General features: G+C 44.1%; 1 protein-coding gene across 1 annotated transcript in view; it reads right to left on the bottom strand.

Moving 5' to 3' along the window:
* ntsr1 (neurotensin receptor 1 (high affinity)) overlaps window positions 1-22,342 on the bottom strand; it is a 54,531-nt gene extending 32,189 nt beyond the window's left edge. Inside the window, exon 1 of the mRNA XM_062542080.1 lies at window positions 21,671-22,342. Within this exon, the coding sequence (XP_062398064.1) occupies window positions 21,671-22,342 (672 nt within the window). The remainder of the gene's footprint in view (window positions 1-21,670) is intronic.
* Window positions 22,343-23,630: the final 1,288 nt, after the last annotated feature.

Raw genomic sequence — 23,630 nt, 5'->3', positions numbered from 1 at the left:
CTCCGCAGGTCATCTCCCTGAGCGCTCCCTCTTGTCTGGGCGCACGGTGTGAAAAATAGATGTGAGCTCGGCCCTGTGTGAGCGTGTGGAGCAGGAGAGTGGAGGTGCTGTGGACAGATTCAGGGGCGAGTTTACTTTAATCTTCAAGGAATAATTCATCTCTCGCCACTCTCCCTCTCGCTGTCTCCCCATCCCTCTGCTCTTCACTCCGGACTCTGGGAGAGATGGAAATGTGCAGACAGCAGCCTCCTGCCCACACCAGAGGCCTGGGGATCACTGAACAGAAGTTTGTTTGAAATACAACCGAACAGCGGCTGTGGTTTTAAAGCTTTTCATGCAGGAGCGACAGATGGTAAGGTGAATGTTAGCCCTAGACTTCATGTAGGATTAGGAGAGTTCATGAGTTTAATATTTAACGCTTCAGTGCTTCCAGAAGCTTAACCTCCGACACCTGTCAGAGACTGTTTCATGCTTTCCATTTTATATTTTCATATATTCTTAATGTTAGTCTCTTTTGTCCTCAATCTCACTCTCTAACCTTTGCTGTCGCTTTCTGCCCCTCCTGTCTGGCTCACTAAGGCTGCTTGGTAGGCCTGTGCTTTGCTCTGTCTTCACTAGCCTGTTACTTCTTCAGTATTTGGTACATTAGTACAGGCTCTCTAGTCTTCTCTAGTGTGTTGCTTCTTCTTCTTCTTCAGTATTTGGTACATTAGTACAGGCTCTCTAGTCTTCTCTAGTGTGTTGCTTCTTCTTCTTCTTCAGTATTTGGTACATTAGTATAGGCTCTCTAGTCTTCACTAGTGTGTTGCTTCTTCTTCTTCAGTATTTGGTACATTAGTACAGGCTCTCTAATCTTCTCTAGTGTGTTGCTTCTTCTTCTTCAGTATTTGGTACATTAGTATAGGCTCTCTAGTCTTCACTAGTGTGTTGCTTCTTTGCTGTGGGGCAACTAGGCTCTCCACGATCTGTTAGTTGGCTTGTTGTTTGCAGAACTGCATGGAGGTTGGTTGTCATCTTACATTCAGTCTTCACTGATTTGAGGCTTTCTGCCTTTAAGGACAGCGAGGAGACTGACAGGAAGCTAGTGGGCATTGGATCAGGAAGCTAGTGGGCATTGGATCAGAAAGCTAGCGGCATTGGATCAGGCACTGACCCGTGGGCACTTGGAGCCAAATGTGGTACAGGCAACGTGGCCCGCTGCAAGACGAGGTGCAAGTTTGACAGCGTATGTTGCCGTGGCTGTAGCCAGAGCAGTCAGACAGACCAGGGGGGCAGATTCAGGCCAACGTTAATCAATAAAAGATAAATAGATCAGAATAGATCAGAATGTAACACTGGTTGCATGTGATTGGTTTATTCAAATTCACATCACCACAGAGGTCTCATCAGAGGCCCATTTCGGAGTCCCGCCTTCACGTAGCTTCCTGTGTGGCCACTGAACTCGTGCCCTTAGAGGCTTATCTGGCTAGGCATGAGCAGACTCCAGAGATGTCTCGTCTTTGTGTTACGGCTTTCATATGTGCACAATGCAGCTTAACAGCTCGTAGTGTCCAGCTCTCCCAGGGGCACCCACACACACACTTGACGATCAGCTCAGCAGGTAAACCCAAAAGAGGCCTCTTCATTCATTCACATGAAATCAATGTAACACAGAATTCACTCGCTGCCCTGCAGATTTCAGGAGCACATTTGGGTTAAGTCTGAAGTCACAATCAATTTTACTCCAACATCAAAGACTGGCCAGGGCCAGTCGATAAAATTGAATTGTGTTCCCCACCCTGAGATGAGGCTGTCATGGTCTGATTTGGGGGTGAGATTTAAAGGAGCATTACGGGGCAGCTTATCACCCTCTCCCTCACCCTTCCATTAGCCCCGTATAGATTCCGCACACAGCCAGAAATTCTCCCAGACATACTAACACATTTTCAGAGAAATACAAATGGATGCCCCAAGCCCAACTGATGTAATGCTATTCTGACCCCACTATGTCCTAGATAGACGCCCAAGCCCAACTGCTATAATCGTATTCTGATACCATCATGTCCTGGTTAAACGTGTGGCTCTTTAAAAGAGCTAAGATGGACGGCAGGCTAAGAGGGCTTGGCAGGAGCGCTGTGATGGGAATGAATGCACAGTGACTTTCTTGTCTGATGTGGAGCTTCTCTGCTCTGGAGAGAGGCGTCTCTATCAGTTCTTGCCCAAGCCACCAAGCTAGGAATTCATTTGTTGATAGATGTCACATTCAGTACCAACCATGTTACAGCACTTGTAGCACAGAGGTGTATGGAGAGAAAGGTCAACCAGACATCAAACAGACCTTTGTATAAAAATGAATAAATGCAATGTACCAAAGATACCTCTCTGGCCAAATACAGCACTACTTTCATTACAGTGGATTACTGCATATCATTTTTGCATGACAGTTCTTTTATGGATCGTTTATAGTGAGAGATGCAACCCCGTGGTAATCCTACGCTAGAAACACATCTGAGGCCTGTCAGCCAACCCACTCTCGGTCCTGACAACAGTATCAACAACAAAAGACAAAAGACAAAAGCTGTTGTTTCTCCCACATGTCACCTCTTCATATGTGTTGGCTGCAGCACGGCTGGATCAGGTGAGGGGGCGTGGCTCACCAAAGCAGCTCGCTAGTGGCTCCGCCCCTTCCTCCATTTGAGGGGGCGTGGCTCACCAAAGCAGCTCGCTAGTGGCTCCGCCTCTTCCTTCGTTTGAGGGGGCGTGGCTCACCAAAGCAGCTCGCTCATGGCTCCGCCCCTTCCTTCGTTTGAGGGGGCGTGGCTCACCAAAGCAGCTCGCTAGTGGCTCCGCCCCTTCCTTCATTTGAGGGGGCGTGGCTCACCAAAGCAGCTCGCTAGTGGCTCCGCCCCTTCCTCTGCATGCTGATGCGCACCAGTTGATTTCATTCCAACCAAAAACAGCACAATCAAAACAAAGAGCTGCTTCCCCTCACAGCCCCACAATCAAAACAAAGAGCTGCTTCCCCTCACAGCCCCACAATCAAAACAAAGAGCTGCTTCCCCTCACAGGCCCACAATCAAAACAAAGAGCTGTTTCCCCTCACAGGCCCACAATCAAAACAAAGAGCTGCTTCCCCTCACAGCCCCACAATCAAAACAAAGAGCTGCTTCCCCTCACAGGCCCACAATCAAAACAAAGAGCTGTTTCCCCTCACAGGCCCACAATCAAAACAAAGAGCTGCTTCCCCTCACAGGCCCACAATCAAAACAAAGAGCTGTTTCCCCTCACAGCCCCACAATCAAAACAAAGAGCTGCTTCCCCTCACAGGCCCACAATCAAAACAAAGAGCTGTTTCCCCTCACAGCCCCACAATCAAAACAAAGAGCTGTTTCCCCTCACAGCCCCACAATCAAAACAAAGAGCTGTTTCCACTCACAGCCCCACAATCAAACAGCCCCACAATCAAAACAAAGAGCTGTTTCCCCTCACAGCCCCACAATCAAAACAAAGAGCTGCTTCCCCTCACAGCCCCACAATCAAAACAAAGAGCTGTTTCCCCTCACAGTCCCACAATCAAAACAAAGAGCTGTTTCCCCTCACAGTCCCACAATCAAAACAAAGAGCTGCTTCCACTCACAGCCCCACAATCAAAACAAAGAGCTGCTTCCCCTCACAGCCCCACAATCAAAACAAAGAGCAGGGGCCCGTTGCACAAAAGCAGAATTAAGACATCCGGGATAAGTTACTGAGCCGCGATCACTGAATCCTAAACAAGAGCATACCGGCTGAATTGGTTGCACAAAGACCAATCCAGGATGAGCAGACACGGATTCATCAAGCCAGGTGAAAGTTATCCGGTGTATGTGCGCGTTCTCGTTTCTCCCCCAATAACTCGCGGTTGGAATAAAAAAGACGCGAAAAATAGCGTCTTGCACACAAAGTAAACAACCGCTTTTGATATAGACTAACAACGAGGTAAAGTTTTACTTTTTTGGATGGGGGATCATGATTATTTCTGTTACATAGCGGGAGTAGGTGTGGCAGATCAACTGAATGCAAATTTACGTATGCACCCACGTGTGTGAGAGCTTCCTTGTCTCGGCACGCAACGTAATAGGAAGCGCTTTGCCACCGCAAAGATGCACAAAGTATCTTAATTTGTCTTAAAAGACGAATTAGTTCAAAACACCTTCGAAAAATGTCCCCTCCACTTCCAATCAACTACTACAGCAGCCTATTCATCAAACATCTGTCAAAAAAGAAGCAAACAACGAGTAGGCTATGTTATTAATTATAAGGCCACCATAATTTAAATGACATCCATATGGTATTAGGCAGACATTCTGCTGTGTTTTGCGAGTAAATGCACGTTGCAAATAATATATAAATGGAATCTACAGCTCTTTAAAAAAAAAATCACGTGGAGGTCTCATTTGAATGACAGCTAGCTGAACCAATCAGATAATGTAATTACCATTAGAATCAACTTATCTTGGCTGTGAGCCTGGTCAGGAGCAGGCTAGCTCCACAGAATAAATCGCCATGGTAACTTATACCATAACATATCCTGCTGCCCCCTATCCCGCTTTTGTGCAACTGGATCACGGATAAATTGAGCCAGGATAACCAAGATATCCCGGGTTAATCCCTTATCCTAGTTTTGTGCAATAGGCCCCAGGATGAGCAGACATGGATTCATCAAGCCAGGTGTAAGTTATTCGGTGTATGTGCACGTTCTCGTTTCTCCCCAAATAACTCGCGGTTGGAATAGAAAAGTCCCGAAAAATAGCGTCTTGCACACAAAGTGAACAACCGCTTTTGATATAGACTAACAACGAGGTAAAGTTTTACTTTTTTGGATGGGGGATCATGATTATTTTTGTTACATAGCGGGAGTAGGTGTGGCAGATCAACTGAATGCAAATTTACGTATGCACCCACGTGTGAGAGCTTCCTTGTCTCGGCACGCAACGTCATTAAGGAAGCGCTTTGCCACCGCAAAGATGCACAAAGTATCTTAATTTGTCTTAAAAGCCGAATTAGTTGAAAACACCTTCGAAAAATGTCCCCTCCACTTCCAATCAACTACTAGCCTACAGCAGCCTATTCATCAAACATCTGTCAAAGAAGAAGCAAACAACGAGTAGGCTATGTTATTAATTATAAGGCCACCATAATTTAAGTGATATCCATATGGTATTAGGCAGACATTCTGCGGTGTTTTGCGAGTAAATGCATGTAGCAAATAATATATAAATGGAATCTACAGCTCTTTAAAAAAAATCACGTGGAGGTCTCATTTGAATGACAGCTAGCTGAACCAATCAGATAATGTAATTACCATTAGAATCAACTTATCTTGGATGTTAGCCTGGTCAGGAGCAGGCTAGCTCCACAGAATAAATCGCCATGGTAACTTATACCATAACATATCCTGCTGCCCCCTATCCCGCTTTTGTGCAACTGGATCACGGATAAATTGAGCCAGGATAACCAAGATATCCCGGGTTAATCCCTTATCCTAGTTTTGTGCAATAGGCCCCTGCTTCCCCTCACAGGCCCACAATCAAAACAAAGAGCTGTTTCCCCTCACAGTCCCACAATCAAAACAAAGAGCTGTTTCCCCTCACAGTCCCACAATCAAAACAAAGAGCTGTTTCCCCTCACAGTCCCACAATCAAAACAAAGAGCTGCTTCCCCTCACAGCCCCACAATAGGCCTTTATCTCGTCACTGTAGAACGCCGGAAGTAGCCGCTAAAATCTGCTTAAGCGGTGTGCCGCCTTTTCCGGTCATTACGTTCTGTCTATGGTTCGACATGGCCGCCCGTCGATGGACTACTTCGCTCTCGCATATCCCGAAAGTGGGTCAAGATGATGTGGTGAGACTCGTGAATGAACACTCCAAGGTAAAAGCTTCTAAGCTGGAGAAAGGATACAAGTTCTTCTACGAGAATTTTATCTTCAATTATAAAGGTAAGTGGCTTGATTTCTGTTGAGTTATCGCTGATTGCAAGCTTCAATGTTTGTTAACGTTAGCTAACGTCAGCTTGTTAGATCGGTTCAAATAGCCGTACAGCCAAAAACAATGTGCTCAAAGAAGGTAATTCGAACAAGGTGACTGATATTAATGCTATTAAGATGTTTCTGTGTTCACTTGGGAATGTCAGTATCAGTGGTTGTTAAATTTTACTTGTGGAGTCCCAAAGGGTCTTAAGTTAACGTTAGCTAATGGCGCGAAGTTTGGATGGTCAGCTAACGTCACATTGACTTTCCGAAATGCTGCCGCGGTAGTTTAAGAATGATACACTAAGGTTGAGTTGTATGTGACACATTTGTTTCAGCGTGATGAAGTGATCTTTCCCATTTTTACTGCAGTGTCAGATTTAGTGAGTGAGGAAGTGGTAGTGCAGGCGAGCTGCTACCGATCTATGCGGAAGAATGAAGAGCCTCATACACTTCAGGTTACTTTGTCAGGAAGTCCGAAAGCTCTAGTCCCTACTTATCGTCATGCGTTACTGGCTTTCAGCAGAACATAATGTACGTTGTCCCTGTTGGATTTAATCGGATTCACAGTTTGGATCTAGACAGTGCTACCGTACCAAAATACCCCAAACTTGTAATGTGTAGTGAATAGAGCATGGTTTCAGACCTACACAGGTTCAGGTGCATATTGTTCAATATGTTTTTGTTTCTTCTGCTGTTGCAGATGCTATCTTCTTGTTCCATATCTGCTGTTGCAGATGCTCTCTTTTTGTTGTTCCATATCTGCTGTTGCAGATATACCTTTTTGTTGCTCTACTGCTGTTGCCTTCATTTTGAATCATAGAATAGTGTACATAGTGTCATGTAAATGCTTCTTACTGTATAGCCTAAATATCCAAACTTTCTCTCAAATATTTGTTCTCCATTTCTAGATTGTGCTGCATGCAGTTAAACCTCTGGAATTGAATGGATGCTCCTGCTCGTGTGCTGCTGGAATGGCTTTATGCAACCATGTGGTTGCACTCCTGTTCCAAACGGCTCATTACTGCACCATGGGGATGAAAAATGTGCCAACCCCACTTGCATGCACCGGTGTGCTTCAATCATGGCACCGACCAAGGACACAGGTAAGTTTGTCTGATGGCACAGTTGTGTATTTGACGTTTGTAAATGCATACTGCTGTAAGACTAATTCTGCACTACCAGTGTAGATGTTTCTGCACAATGTATCCATCACCCTCTACACCTCATCTTTAGAATTGTTAACATGGGAATGTAAGATTTGTGTGGTTCCCTCAGATGTATCCATACATACTGTATACTCCATAATGATGCTGAACCCACACATCACATGATGATGCGTATACATATGTATGGTGTTTCCTTGTATTTTGCAGAGCAGCGGTTGCCTGCAGAGGATGTACACTTACAATATGACTTGTGTGCTGAATTGACCTAATACTCTCTCACACTAGCAACTGCATTTGATTTCTTTTTGTGTTGATCAAGGGAATTCGTCCGGAACCCACAGATGAACTTGTGGTACGAAAGCCGAAAGCGCCAGGACGCAGTAGTGTCAAATCTACGCTATATCGAGCCTACGCTGGTAAGTATTCATTTATTTATCTACCTACATACTTATTATTTTTGAAGAATAGTAAGGATTTGGACATCAGTTAAGAACATGCAGATGTGCTTTACATCAGATAGGCTACACTGTTGCTTGTAAATCTTTGGCAGTTATTAACTGCTGAACGGTATCTCTGTTACTTGTGTTTTTAGGACCCCTTCCTGACCCAGCGGTGTTGTCAGTTGGAGCCCAACTACGCCACCTTCAGCCACAACCCGGCATTTGCAAAATCCTATGCGGCCTCTCCGACCTGACTTTGGTGGACTCTAAATTTGGACTGGTTCCTCGAGGTTCAGTTCTTTCCTATCAGTGCACACCAGTAATCCCCCGAGAAATTGTTAAACATCCAGATGCCCCCTCATTCCCACAACTTCCATTAATTAGTGACTACACATTAGAACGGCATCTACAGTTTGTCCCCAATTATCATCAGTTTCATCACATGCAGAGTTTAGAGGTTACCCGTGAATTGGCAAGTATCATTGAAGAGAATACAAGGGGGCAGTCCGAGAATCCTTTGTGGAAGGAAGTCCGACAGCCCCGCCTAACTTCCAGTAGATTCGGTGAAGTTTGTAGCGTTAGAGGGGAATCGTCTAGTCAGGCTCTGGCAGCCAGGATCATGAAGGGGGTAAGGCAGACACCTGCCATGAAAAGGGGTGTTGACCTAGAGCCAGAGGTTTTACAACAGTACAGTGACCTTTCTAATGTCAATGTCGCTCCTTCTGGATTTGTTGTGAATCCTGATGCACCTTACCTCGGTGCTAGCCCTGATGCCAAAGTATATGATCCCACTGAAAATCCTCCCTTTGGGTTAGCCGAAGTAAAGTGCCCAACTGCTTACAGTAGAACAGAAGTTACACATGTGAAGTTCATCGGTGGTCAGGCCAAACTAAAAAAAAATCACAAGTATTACTGGCAAGTGCAAGGCCAGTTAGCCATAACTGGTTTAAATGGTGCGACTTCATCACATCCACACAAAGTGACCTCACAGTTGAGAGAATTTTTTTTGATGAGTCACTGGTCAGCGAAATGAAAGATAAACTTGATTTGTTTTATTTTGGCACATATATGGAAACATACCTGAAATTAAAGTAACTTCCCCAATATACACACACACACACGGGATCCCTTTCTTATGTTTTTTTTATTTATGAAAAGGACAGACCTACTCACTCTCTCTCACTCTCACTCACTCACTCGCTCACTCACTCTCACACACACACACACACACACACACACACACACACAGGTTGCTTCTAAGTCTATAAAAAAACGTGTATAAATTGTAATGGAATATATAGGGAATGTTTTTGTTATTGTGTTAATTTTCATTTGTAATAATACATGTGCTATGTAATGTTTTAATGCAATAAAATGTAGACCAAATAAATCTATCATTCACTTGTAATGAGCACTCAATTATATTAAGGGTTTCACACTGGGACATCACCCTTTACATCCAGAGGGCCTTGGTAATTGGCCATTAAACAACAAGTAGCCCACAGTTGATTCACAGAGCCCGAAAAGGTCAAAGGAATGGTTGTGTCCCAGATATGATACTCCTTCACTCTTCTTATGGCTCTCTCCACCAGGATTCTTAGCCGGGCGATGTTCTGGGTTTTCTCTGTGTCCTCTTTGCTGAACCTGATGCCTCTTTTGAAGGGGGGGATTATGAGTGTTGCTCCAACTTCAGACAGCATCTGGTCAATGACAAAGCCTTTATCAGCCATGCACGCATCTCCAGGCTCAAACAGGCTGAGGATCCCTGACTGTCGTGTAATTTCTCGGTCTGATATCGAACCTGTGAACAGCTTTGATATAAAGGTGATGACTCCACATGGGGCAATGCCAATCAGTCCTTTGAATGTGTTGGTGTTCTTGTAAGAAGAAAACGTTTCTGACTGAAGGGTGAGTGAGGATGGTGTCTCACATTTGATTTCAGTGCAGTCCAGAATAACACGCACGTTTGGGCAGTACTGTACAAACTTTGGTGGCATTGTTGCTTGCACCTGTTCCTTTGACATCCAGATTGGTACTGACCCCAAAACAATGAACAGATAGTTAGCCCATGTAATTATTATTCTGCTCACCGTAGTGGTGCTGATGCCGAAGATGTCGGCAATCACCTTCTCTTTCATACCAACGGCAACTCGACAGCAGTAAAGAAAAAGTTCATCAACAAGTGCCAGCCTCCGGTTCGGGCTCGGTTTCTCCAATGTCATGGCATCGTTTGTCCTCTGAGCTCTGCTCCAGTAGACTAGCCTAGATGCTGAGGGGGCAACCGACTCCCAAAACGTCCAAAAGACTTTCTCTGAATGGAAACGGGTGTAGAACCGGAATTCCTCGTCAGTGGTATCAGTATCTGTTGATGTGGAGGTTACAGGTCAGAGCCCCCAGTTGTCTTTCTAAACTCTTGATCTTAGCTTCGAGCTGCCTGATGGTCTGAGCAGCAGCATCAGCATCTAGTTCACTCACGGTCACGGAGTTGCGAGCGTAGCTGTGATCACTGGCAGCGGGTTCTTGATCCTCCGCGGCTGTAACACACTGTAACACAGACTGTTCTTCCACTTCCTCAGCGTTACTATCCTGAAACTCTTCTACTCCAAGACGTGCATTAACCCGATCAAAAACTGACCGGCGAAGTGGTGGAGTATCCCCCCAGTTATTCCACGAAAACCGGCTTGGTGTAGTACCGGGTTTTAGTCGCTTCCGTCCACTTTTCGAGACATAAATGCTGTCCTTGTCAAAGTGCAAGCTGCACACAAATGTACTACCGCGATTTATATTGAACGAAGGACCTTCGTCCCTCCTTATCAATCTCACCCAAGCCTTGCGGAGGTGTTCGTCTTTTGGGAAGTCATGAAAACTAAGATATGGCTGCCTTTGTTTTGATGTTGAGCAACACGGCACACTGCAATAACACCGGCGAGAGGAGGCAGCCATAGTTTATCTGGTAACTAAGTAACCACCGGAAAAGCGGCCACACCGCTCGGCGATTTGGAACGTTACAAACCAGGAAATGAGATAAAGGCATATCAAAACAAAGAGCTGCTTCCCCTCACAGTCCCACAATCAAAACAAAGAGCTGCTTCCACTCACAGCCCCACAATCAAAACAAAGAGCTGTTTCCACTCACAGGCCCACAATCAAAACAAAGAGCTGCTTCCCCTCACAGGCCCAGACCCCCTCTGGCACTCAGGGGACGCCCTGGCACACACACACGTTCAGCTGGACTGAATGCCCTCTGTTCCACACACACACACACACACACACGTTCAGCTGGACTGAATGCCCTCTGTTCCGTGGGCAATGCCTGTTCTGCTGCCAATGTGTGGCGTGCCAGAGACGCTTCCCCAGGATCACTCGCATTTCCGCCCCCATCACACCACTCTAGTAAACCCAAATCTTGTGTCCTGCCCAAACCTGACTTCTTCTAATGTAAAGCGCTTTGGGTCAACTCCTGTTGTATTTAAATGTGCTATATAAATAAAAGTGACTTGACTTGACTTGACTTGACTTGTGTCATTTCATAGATTGTATTGGGTTGTTTCATAAATACTATTTTTACTTTTGTCTAGTTGCTGCCAAATCTCAATATAAAATGACAAATTAATTGCAAACATTCTTCTAACAGGAAAAAAAACAGTCATCAGAATATCTGAATATCACACCGTCATGTTCTGCTACAGCTACTTTCTAGCAATGCAAAAGAAGCACATATCAGTTGGTACCTTATAACAACCTATTTCATTGAATATTGAAATATTTGATTAGAATCAAGTTCTGGCCGATATGACATGTTATGCCTCTACATGACACCACCAACTACACCCCCACACGACAGCAGCTCAGGGTGGGCAAGCGTTGTGACCGAGCTAGCAGATCACGCTATGAGAACCTTTAATCCACAATAATGGGATTGATCACGCTATGAGAACCTTTAATCCACAATAATGGGATTGCAATCACCACAATCAACATTACGCCTCATGATTTGCAGTGTCTATTTCTTCCCCCTGTCTGTTTGTGTGTTTGTAATGGACAATGCATTGTATCCTGACTCCCAAAAGCCTTTCAGAATTAAAACCATCAGGAGATCTAACATTTATGTCATTGTATTTTTCCCCAGATTGTCCTTCCCCTCTGCTGGACATTCTGATGGCCTGATGTGGACCCCCGGGGAGTTGCCCCGTGCTGAGGGGGCTGGGGCAATAACAGACACCTGCCATATTGTAATGGCATCACCCTGCTGCTATTAGCATGGTGCTATCACCTGACCTGCACCTCCTACCGCCACTCTGGCCTCCAGCTGCTACCACTCTGCTTTTGATGGTGATGGGGTGTGTGTGTGTGTGTGTGTGTGTGTGTGTGTGTGTGTGTGCGTGCGTGCGTGCGTGCGTGCGTGCGTGCGTGCGTGCGTGTGTGTGCGTGTGTGTGTGCGGAGATGTGTAATGTGAAGGCAGAACATTCTACACAGAAAGGCCAAAGGTACCTTTTGTCTTGATAGATTCAGGAGGGAAGCATAAAACAAAACATAAAAATATCTACTAGAACTAAAACTATAATGACTAGGACACACCACGTGCACTGAACTGCCATTCCCTTCAGACCAATCTCTCCAAGGACACTGGCAGGACATTGTGTAGGTGACAAATGAAATATAAAAATCTCTACCAACCAACCCTTTGTGACAACAATTACAAAGACTGAGAAAATGCATTCTTGGGCTCTTGTGTCCAACAGAGATGGAATATCTGACATTTACCTTCAAAATAACATACCCCCCCCCTCCCCCCCCCTTGTTTTCATTTGGGTAGTTTTGATACAAAATCAATACACAATTGAGTTGTGTATATCAGCACTATTGGGTATTTGATTTAGCTTCAATCTGAATAACATTAGTGATAGTGATCACTTTTTATTTAGCCTAAATCCCGACAACATTAGCTATCTCTTCTTTATTTAGCCTAAATCCCGACAACATTAGCTATCTCTTTTTTACTTAGCCTAAATCCCGACAACATTAGCTATCTCTTTTTTATTTAGCCTAAATCCCGACAACATTAGCTATCTCTTTTTTATTTAGCCTAAATCCCGACAACATTAGCTATCTCTTTTTTATTTAGCCTAAATCCCGACAACATTAGCTATCTCTTTTTTATTTAGCCTAAATCCCGACAACATTAGCTATCTCTTTTTTATTTAGTCTAAATCTCAATAATATTAATGATCACTTTTTAGAACATCAACAAACAAACAACAAACTGGTAATGTAGTACAGGGCTAATCAATTATTATATCAAGTCAGTTGGGCCAGTTGAGTTTCTAAACAAGACATTTTTTTTTTTTTTATTTATGTTATTACTTTCTTCCTCCTCACTCACACACACACACACACACACACACACACACACACACACACACACACACACACACACACACCTGACTGACCTCCTACTCCACCTTAACCTACAGTAACTCCCCACATACTCAGCACACTGGTCACCCCCCCAACACACACACATACTCTGCCCCTTACCAGCATCTTATTAAGACACATACATACAACACACTGGCTCTGTTCGAAACGGAAGGCAGCTAATATATCAGACCAGGCGTTATTAGTGGGTACAACAATGGTATAACCAGATATAATAGTAAATCATTTATTTTCAATCTACTTTCTACAAATCCAAGCTAAATAACGTCACACAAATGACATTTCAACAGATTCGGCGGTCATTTACCGATATCGGCAGCGATGTTTGTTTTGTTTTCACAGCTGATTCAGACGTGGCCACAAAGGATTGTGGGTAGAAGGCAGCTTGAAGTGTACATCGATGCTGCCTTCAAAATTAACCGTTATTCGGGAAATATAAGATATCTTAGAAGGCAGCGAAAATCGCTTTTTCGGTTTCGAATGGCCTTTGCTGCCTTGCTCTCTAGTTAGATATCTTAGAAGGAAGGCAGCAGTTTTTCCCGTTTCCAACAGGGCCACTGACTCCGCCCCCCCCCCCCACACACACACAAATGCACACTTCCCCTACACACTTATTATACTGCCCCTTAACCCTCCAACCCCTACACACTTATACTGCCCCTTAACCCTCCAACCCCTACATACATACAGTACAGCACTATTACCCCCCCCCCCCTTTCTTTACCCACCACCACTCCACCCACACATACCTGCCCTTAGGATTCCCTTGCCCTCACACACACACACACACACACACACACACACACACTTACATGCTCGACCCCAGGCAGTTGGGTTGGCCCCAAGTGGAAGTGTTGATTTAAAGGACATAAAACAATAGGTGCACCATGGAAATGTGCTTGAGTCAAAGTAGTTGTGTGCTGGACCTGACATGTCATCTGAAGCTGCTGAGAGAGCCCAGCCTGTAGAGGTGCCCAGGGAGCTGAAGTGGCCATGAAGAATGCAATGTCTCTCCACAACAATCATGCACAACAGCAATGTCTCTCCACAACAATCATGCACAACAGCAATGTCTCTCCACAACAATCATGCACAACAGCAATGTCTCTCCACAACGATCATGCACAACAGCAATGTCTCTCCACAACGATCATGCACGACAGCAATGTCTCTCCACAACAATCATGCACAACAGCAATGTCTCTCCACAACAATCATGCACAACAGCAATGTCTCTCCACAACAATCATGCACGACATTATCTGCAATGTCTCTCCACAACAATCATGCACGACATTATCTGCAAGGATTTATTTAGATGTCAGAACTCAAATGGAGGAGAAGAGGGGTTTCTATGGAGACTGGAGGGGAGGAGGTGACTGAAGGATGCCAGAGTAACCCACTGCAGCTTTGGCTCCAAACTCCACTGAGATCGCCACATGTGCTGTTTTACTCCTCCATCTGTCCACAGTTCATGTGTTCTCTCTCTTCCTCTCCTCTGTCCACAGTCCATGTGTTCTCTCCCTCCCTCCCTCCTCTCCTCTGTCCACAGTTCATGTATTCTCTCTCTCCCTCTTCTCCTCTGTCCACAGTTCATGTGTTCTCTCTCTCTCCTCTCCTCTCATCTGTCCACAGTTCATGTGTTCTCTCCCTCCCTCCCTCCTCTCCTCTGTCCACAGTCCATGTGTTCTCTCTCTCCCTCCCTCCTCTCCTCTGTCCACAGTTCATGTGTTCTCTCCCTCCCTCCCTCCTCTCCTCTGTCCACAGTTCATGTGTTCTCTCTCTCTCCTCTCCTCTGTCCAGAGTTCATGTGTTCTCTCTCTCCCTCTTCTCCATCTGTCCACAGTTCATGTGTTCTCTCTCTTCCTCTCCTCTGTCCACAGTCCATGTGTTCTTTCCCTCCCTCCCTCCTCTCCTCTGTCCACAGTTCATGTGTTCTCTCTCTCCTCTCCTCTGTCCACAGTCCATGTGTTCTCTCTCTCCCTCCTCTCCATCTGTCCACAGTTCATGTGTTCTCTCTCTTCCTCTCCTCTGTCCAGAGTTCATGTGTTCTCTCTCTCCTCTCCTCTGTCCACAGTTCATGTGTTCTCTCTCTCTCTCCTCTCCTCTGTCCAGAGTTCATGTGTTCTCTCTCTCCCTCCTTCAGTAGAAAGACAACTGAAACATGCTGATCTGAGGACATTTCAGTAGAAAAACAGAATGCAGAATGAGCAGCTCTCCCCATCCCCTCCTCAGTAAGTGGCAAAGTGGGATATGAATTAGTACTGTGTGTGGATCACCCAGCCACCGCTGTAGTAATGTGAAGTCTCACTGACACTGAGGAGCTCTCGGCAGGAAAGCGACGACATCAAATGAAAAACCTAAATCAAGAATCGCCTGCGAGTGTGATTTCTGACCACAGCATGTCCGACCACACTGTGTCTTCTCTCTGGTCACCTCCCACTGCTCAGCAGAAGCCCTGTTACCCTGGCCACACAAACTCCTTAGTGGGCTTGCTACCGAATATAACAGCAGAACACAAGTCTGGATCCATACAGTACACCAGGACGCTCTGTACCAAGAACATCAGACAAAACACAACTCCTGCACTGGCAGCAGAAGACATTAGACTACTGTGTGTGGAGGTGCTAGAGTTTCATTTCTCATTTGGACAGCACGGAAATATGGAAGCGGACTCAAGCTGCATTAGTTATAAGGTCAGAAATGGGCATTCTAATTCTGGTAAGAGGCTAATAAAATGTTTTGATTTGATGTGTCTGCTTCAGTGTTTGTTTTCTTGATTCTTCTGAGAGAAGCCAAACACACTTGATGTGGTCCACAGCAGCAGCACATGTACTCAGATCTGTTCATGTTGCAGAAGCAAGGACACTCATTTCATGGCCCATTTGAAACCGCTGCTGTTGCACAATGGCATCCGTCAGCAACTGCAAAGAAAGCAGGAGCAAAACCGCCTGTGTCTCATGCACATTTCTTTAGCAAACTCATATCTTTAGCTCCATCTCCATTTCCCTCCGTCTCTCAAACTCCTAGTTATCTCCTAGTGCCTTCGTGTTTTATAAAAAGCATCTTTCAAAAGATCCCAGAGAGAAACCCTCCTATACAGTACATATCTTAAGAGGTTGAGTGCTTTTTAACTTCATTACTGGTATTCACACAGGTTTGGCCAAGCATATAATGTGGATAATGGACATGACTCAGATTGTAACAGGTGACCATTCTTCAACAAGAGATAATGTGCAAGTCCTACTGAATGGACGGATGGCTTTAGCTAGATGGTGCTCCCATATTACGCACACACACACACACACCACAAAATATTCTTTTTGACACTGAAAACAGTGTAATAGCTTGGAAAGGGCAGAATCTCGTAAGAGGACATAAGAAGGTATACTGTACCTTCAGGATGTTTTGGGAGCACCTCAAATTTTAAGACATTTCTTAAAATAGCCTAAAACCTACAATTGAAGGATTTTTACGAAGGCTTTGGGAAACTCCATGGATCACTTTCTCTCGAAGACACCCACCTACCCTCAGGTAGAGCAAGCACGAAAGAGAGAGATCTGTCTGTTTCACACCCACCCTCAGGAAGAGCTAGCGAGAAAGAGAGAGATGTGTCAGTGGTAGAGCTAGGGAGAGAGAGATGTGTCTGTTTTTGTTTTGGTCCCTTCAGGCTCAGTAAACACCCCCAGCTGTTTCCTTTCCCACTCCATTTCCTGCATTAAAAAAACACGTCCAAAAGCAAACATTTGACATGTCCACAACGCACACTAAAGCAGTGAATCAAGGTCATCACGGATGCACACACATCAGACATGTATTTCAGATTGACAGTGTTTACGGAAAATGAGCTGTGGCAGGATAAGAGACATATACTATATAAACTTATAAAAGGAGCTATAGCAGGATAAGAGACATATACTATATAAACTTATAAAAGGAGCTATAGCAGGATAAGAGACATATACTATATAAACTTATGAAATGAGCTATAGCAAGATAAGAGACATATACTATATAAACTTATATAATGAGCTGTAGCAGGATAAGAGACATATACTATATAAACTTATATAACGAGCTATAGCAAGATAAGAGACATATACTATATAAACTTATATAACGAGCTGTGGCACGGTAAGAGACATACTATATAAACTTATATAATGAGCTATAGCAAGAGAAGAGACATATACCATATAAACATATATAACGAGCTATAGCAGGATAAGAGACATATACTATATAAACTTACTATAACGAGCTATAGCAGGATAAGAGACATATACCATATAAACTTATATAACGAGCTGTGGCAGGATAAGAGACATATACTATATAAACTTATTTAACGAGCTGTGGCAGGATAAGAGACATATACTATATAAACTTATTTAACGAGCTGTGGCAGGATAAGAGACATATACTATATAAACTTATATAATGAGCTGTGGCAGGATAAGAGACATATACTATATAAACTTATATAACGAGCTGTGGCACGGTAAGAGACATATACTATATAAACTTATTTAACGAGCTGTGGCAGGATAAGAGACATATACTATATAAACTTATATAACGAGCTGTGGCACGGTAAGAGACATGCCCTCCGTGACCTGACCTCCCCAGCATGGCTGTGCAATATGACCCATATCTCATATCATCATGACAATACACACACTGGACACTTTCTCAATCACAGTCAATCAAAAAGTATTTAATATACTAATAATAGAAACTAATTGTTATATTTTGACTTAGACTTGATATTAAACTTGATACTAAAATCCTTTGTAAATGAATAACCTGACTCTCGCCAGATCCTTGTAGTTCGCTGAGCTTCACACAAGGATCCGGGACTTCTCGATAGGAGATGTATTTCAGAAGGCAGGGCCTTGTAAAAAAATCCTTGTATGTGATTGGATAAACCACTTGTCCGTCATCTGGAAAGACGTGCTACTTCAAGCACTCCTCGCTGCGTGCCGCCATTGTTGCTTGAATCACGCTTCGGCGCTCCTGATTGGTTCATTATTTTTTGCTCCCTTGAAGGAGTTTGCATTGCCCTCGAGCCCAGACCCTTGTGTGGAGCTCAGTGAAACGCCTCTGGTGGAGCATGGCGGAACTACAAGGGTCTGGCGAGAGTCAGATTAGTAAATATTTCACTGACTAAAGTTAAATATTGTTTATTTAATTTGTTCACAGATCTTTTTGTTCACAATTGATGAGTGATGGTGGCAGGTGCTAAATTTGGGCACAAATACAAAAACGATGTCATCAATATGTCATCAATATGTCATCGTTAGGCGAGTTCAAGATGGCTGCGCAGCACAAAAACTGCGCAGCACAAGATGCACGTGGTTAAAAATCTGTCCACGATGGTCTAGATGGGTGTGTTAACGACTCGGCAGTCGGTATCACATGGCCTTAACTTATCGCGGGAGCAAGGCGTGGCCAGGCGGCTGCTAAGCAGCGGCGCTGCAGCTCTCTAGGTACTGCGGAGCGCAGCGGAGCCTAGACCCTGCATGCCTTCATGACGTCAGGACTTTGCCCTAATTGGCTTTTACATCCCTGACGTATGTGCAGGTTTTTTTTTTATTAGGCTACTACTAACCTGCATCAGATAACCATACTGCAACGACCTGTCTCATCATACATATTACATCCATTTGAAATATTGCAGGGCAGAGTGCAACCAAGCCTCCACAAGGGTCCGTGCCTCATGTTTCGTCACATGGTCAAGTCTAGACTACGGGAAGTAGAGAGTGTACAACTTCATAGCAGCGTTTGTATCCCCTCCCCTGCTGTCACCGGCAGCTCTCGCTGCTGCAAGAGGTCATTTGGAGTTGAACTTGAACGCGCCTAATATGATGTATCCTCTCCCTCCTACTCAGAAATACAAATCTGGATGATTCCAGAACTGACCACATGACTCCCAGTAACCAAAACAACTGACCATATCACAGTAGCTCAGCCTGAAAACCACTGAATATGCTGGGACCAAAGCATCTATTGCCATGTTTCACAACCCCATCCCTTCCAGATCACAGGAGACGCACAGTGTACAGTGAGCACTCTGTCAAGACAAGACATCTCCAAGCCACAGCAAGCTCACATGAAATATGGAAATGTTGTAAATCTGTTTTATGTATTCTATATTTCTTTTAACTAGGGCTGTCAAAATAACTGATTAATTGAGATTAATTAATTTGAGATAAAATAACTGATTAAAAAAATTAACGCAGATGAATCGATGACCTTTGACCCAGAGCCATTCTAGTCAGTAACCATTAGACCGTAAAATGGGGATCATTGATTGGAACATTTACTTTAAAAAAAAACGGCCTGACGGTGTTAAAAAGAAAGTGTTGATTAAAACAAAGTCCTCTGCAATGTCTGCAGCACAGAATTTGCATATCACCGGAGTTCGTCAACTCTTAAGTACCACATTACTGCAAAGAAAGTGTTGACATTGCGATTTTGCGATTACATTTTATATGCGATTAATTTAGATTAATTAATCACAGAGTATGTAATTAATTAGATTAAACATTTTAAGCGATTGACAGCCCTACTTTTAACCATTGCAGGATTTGTTAAAAATGTCAAATATATATTTTAATTTCTCTTTTATATACTGAATATTTTGTGTATTTATCCCTCATGCCTTCATTTAATACGCTTTGCTATTCTCTGTTTTGAAATGTCGAGCACATTGAGTTGCCTTTGTGTATGAAATGTGCAGTGCAAATAAAAGTGCCTTGCCTCTCGCTCTTGCCGTGCCTTGCTTGGCCTTGTGTATGTTTCACTCTCTCTTGCCTTTACACTCTCTGCCTGTTTAGACACCCCACGCTGTGTTGATTGATACCATGTTAGAGCCACTCCAAAACATGGAGCTCAGCACAGCTCATGAGATCCATTCTCAGTCCAGCATTTCTCTAGGGATGACCCTGTCATGGGAAATATAACCTCATCCTCATCTGGACAATACCTCTATACACTCTATATTGTTAAATGGGAATCTTGTCATTGCTATTACCCAGTGACATGCAGGCTAAAAATACTTATCTCCAGTTTTGCATAACATCTTAAAGGGATATTCCGCCATTTTTGGAAATAAGCTCATCTTCCACCTCCCCTCGAGCAAAAAATATTTACCTTTTTCCCGTTCATCCAGCCATTCTGTGAGTCTGGCGATAAAACTTTTAGCTTCAGCCTATCATAGATCATTGAAACGGATTAGACCAGTAGCATCTCGCCTGCTAGCATTTTGTTTAAAAGTGCAAGTTAGAAAGTGCAATAAGACCAACTGGCAAGGCAACTTGAAAACGTACCATGGGCGCATGGATATCACGCAGCATCTGAAAATAGTCCCCATAGACAACAAGCAGTAGCAGTGCCAGTAGTTTGCAAGTTGCCTTGATTATTACGCCAGATGAGCGCGTAGTTCCATGTCAAATCAACCTAGAAAAACGCCAGGTTTCATTTTCAGTTGGTCTTATTGCACTTTCTAACTTGAGAAGAGACACGTTTTAAATGGGAAAATTACCATAAATCTTAGTCACTTTCAAACATGATGCTAGCAGGCGAGATGCTACTGGTCTAATCCGTTTCAATGATTTATGCTAGGCCGAAGCTAAAAGTTGTATCGGCAGACACACAGAATGGCTGGATGAACTGGAAAAAGGTAAATATCAATGGTTTTGCTCGAGGGGAGGTGGAAAATGAGCTTATTTCCCAAAATGGCGGAATATCCCTTTAAGAGGGCATTTATTTAAATATTAATCTTAAAATGTATTTAATCCATTTCATTACCGTTCTTCCTTTAGAGAACGTTCGCATGACGTTATAAGGCAACCTCTGATGGCCTTTGGCAATTTGTCCCTCTCATTTGATGGGCACGTGAGTGTGTGCTGGAGTGTATTCAGTGGACTAGGGAAAGGAATGACGTCAAATATGTCATATTCAACGCCAATTCATGATGCCATTGTAGAGAATTTATTAAAAACGTCGAACTACAACTAATCCATCCTTTTGTTTCTGTAAGCACCACAAACAACGTGTTGCACATTTTGTGCAGCTCTACAAACATGTCTGTTCCCCAAATGTTAGATTACTAATGTTAAAAACGACATTGTCATTTTGAAATCTAAATAATGGGAATGTCCTTAAGGTTTGGGGGTGGACATCAGATGCTGGTGGAGGGCTTCCACTCTCAGTCGCACTATCCATCAGTTCCCGCTGACAATATGGCCTTTGGCAGTTTGCGTGTAACGGTGCAAAACATCTCATATCCTGACGATTAGTACTCTGATTCCAGGTCTCAGTAAATATGGTCACCGGTTATAGTGATCAATCAGACTACTCACTTCCGATCTCTGATGCAGAGACACGGGCAGCAGTGCACGTGTAATGCCACTTGTAGGAGTTGACACAGAGTGCGTAGATTCTACACACATTTAAATCCCATTAAAGGCAGCCTAGACCGTACAATGTCCCCAACTCGCTTCAAATGAATCAACCACCTAATTTATCAGCCACTTAATCATGTTCTGATCAAATTACGCACGCATGCCAAACAGAGCTCGGATACGCACGCATGCGGAGAGTGGAATCTTCAATCAGTCCGTTCCTGACTCACCTGGATCACTGTCTTGGTTGTAACTGGCGACACAATCGTTGTACAGATATTCTCCGCGTTTTCCAATCGCTGTCCCATCGTAAGCAGCATTGGTGTGGCCAGGAGGAAGGAGGCTACCCACATCCCGCTGATCAGCTTCTTGGTCCGGCTACGAGACATGATGCTCTTCGCTTTGAAAGGGTGGCAGATGGCCATGTAGCGCTCCACACTCAGGCTGGTGATATTAAATGCCGTGGCATAGGAGCAGCCGTCGCGGAGGAAGTAATAACCTTTGCAGACAGCTCCGCCGAAAGCCCAGGGGTGATGGACCCAGATAAAGTTGTAGAGTTCGATCGGCATGCTCAGGACCAGGATGAGTAAGTCAGAAACAGCGAGGCTCGCCAAGTGATAGTGAACAGTACTCTGGAGATTTTGAAGAGATTTCTTTGTGAGTAAGGTGTATAACGTGATAGAGTTTCCAAGACAACCGATAAGAAACAGAATCACGTATATAACAGTGACCAGCACCTTGGAGTATATGTCAGTGTTCACGTCCAAGCTGTCCTCCTGAGCTGTCGTCTCCGTAGTGTTAAGGTGAGTCGGAAAAGAGAGGTTTCCATGCTTCAGAAGTTTCTGCGCGTAGAGGCGTATATCCAGATAATCGCGACCAGACAAAGTCACATTCTCCTCCATAACTGCTTACCCACTAATCAACTGCACACAGGAAATGCCGCCCCGCAGTGCGGGCGTATTTTAGCAGGTCTATTCACCAGTTCCGTGACAGAGGGATAGTGGTGCGTAAAGCGGTGCTCGTGAGTCTCCGCACATCGTTCAGCGAATGGGAGAGTGGAGAAGTTGCCTCCGTTTTATATGTGACACACGGGGCGGCGTTCTGTACTGAAAACCTTGAGCTGTGACGAAGGCACCATTCACATGGTTGTATTTTTATACTGCTCATTGTGATTTAACCTTGGCAAGCACACTAGAAACATGTCTTAAAATGGTTCTCTTTAGAAATTAGATCGGCCATCATCCATATGCTTTTTTTTCGGTGTAATGACTATGAAACTGTTTTTTTATTATTATTATTTTTTTTGCCAAACCCATGAAAATATATCAGGTCAGCAGTCTTATACTGATAACCTTTAGACTTTCTCACCTGGATTTCAGCTGTTACCACAAGGTTCTAGGATTGCCATGACATGTGGCACTTTGATGAAGCCCTCTAGAAATGCAAGTTATTGCTGTTGCTGTTGTTGTTGTTGTTGTTGTACCAGCACAGCTTGAGACGATCAATGACTGTCTCCTAAAACATTGCCCACTGCCTGGTGACGTCAGTTTTATTGCACTTGATGACTTTTGAATGCCTTTTGCACCAGAGGTTGTCATGTCTATTATGCAAATGCCCCAGTATAGTGTCATCAGACCAGTTTAATAGCATCACAGCTCATTCACCCAATAAAGGTAATAATGCACCACCCTGTAGTGGATACCTGTAGTGGGATAGAATAATGCACCACCCTGTAGTGGGATACCTGTAGTGGGATAGAATAATGCACCACCCTGTAGTGGGATAGAATAGTGGGATAGAATAATGCACCACCCTGTAGTGGGATAGAATAGTGGGATAGAATAATGCACCACCCTGTAGTGGGATAGAATAGTGGGATAGAATAATGCACCACCCTGTAGTGGGATAGAATAATGCACCACCCTGTAGTGGGATAGAATAATGCACCACCCTGTAGTGGGATAGAATAATGCACCACCCTGTAGTGGGATAGAATAATGCACCACCCTGTAGTGGGATACCTGTAGTGGGATAGAATAATGCACCACCCTGTAGTGGGATAGAATAATGCACCACCCTGTAGTGGGATAGAATAATGCACCACCCTGTAGTGGGATAGAATAATGCACCACCCTGTAGTGGGATAGAATAATGCACCACCCTGTAGTGGGATACCTGTAGTGGGATAGA

The sequence above is a fragment of the Sardina pilchardus genome, chromosome 7 (assembly GCF_963854185.1).
Source record: "Sardina pilchardus chromosome 7, fSarPil1.1, whole genome shotgun sequence".
NCBI lineage: Eukaryota > Metazoa > Chordata > Actinopteri > Clupeiformes > Clupeidae > Sardina > Sardina pilchardus.
The sequence above is the reverse complement of the archived record's forward strand: the minus strand, read 5'-3'. Positions and strand labels throughout refer to the sequence as shown.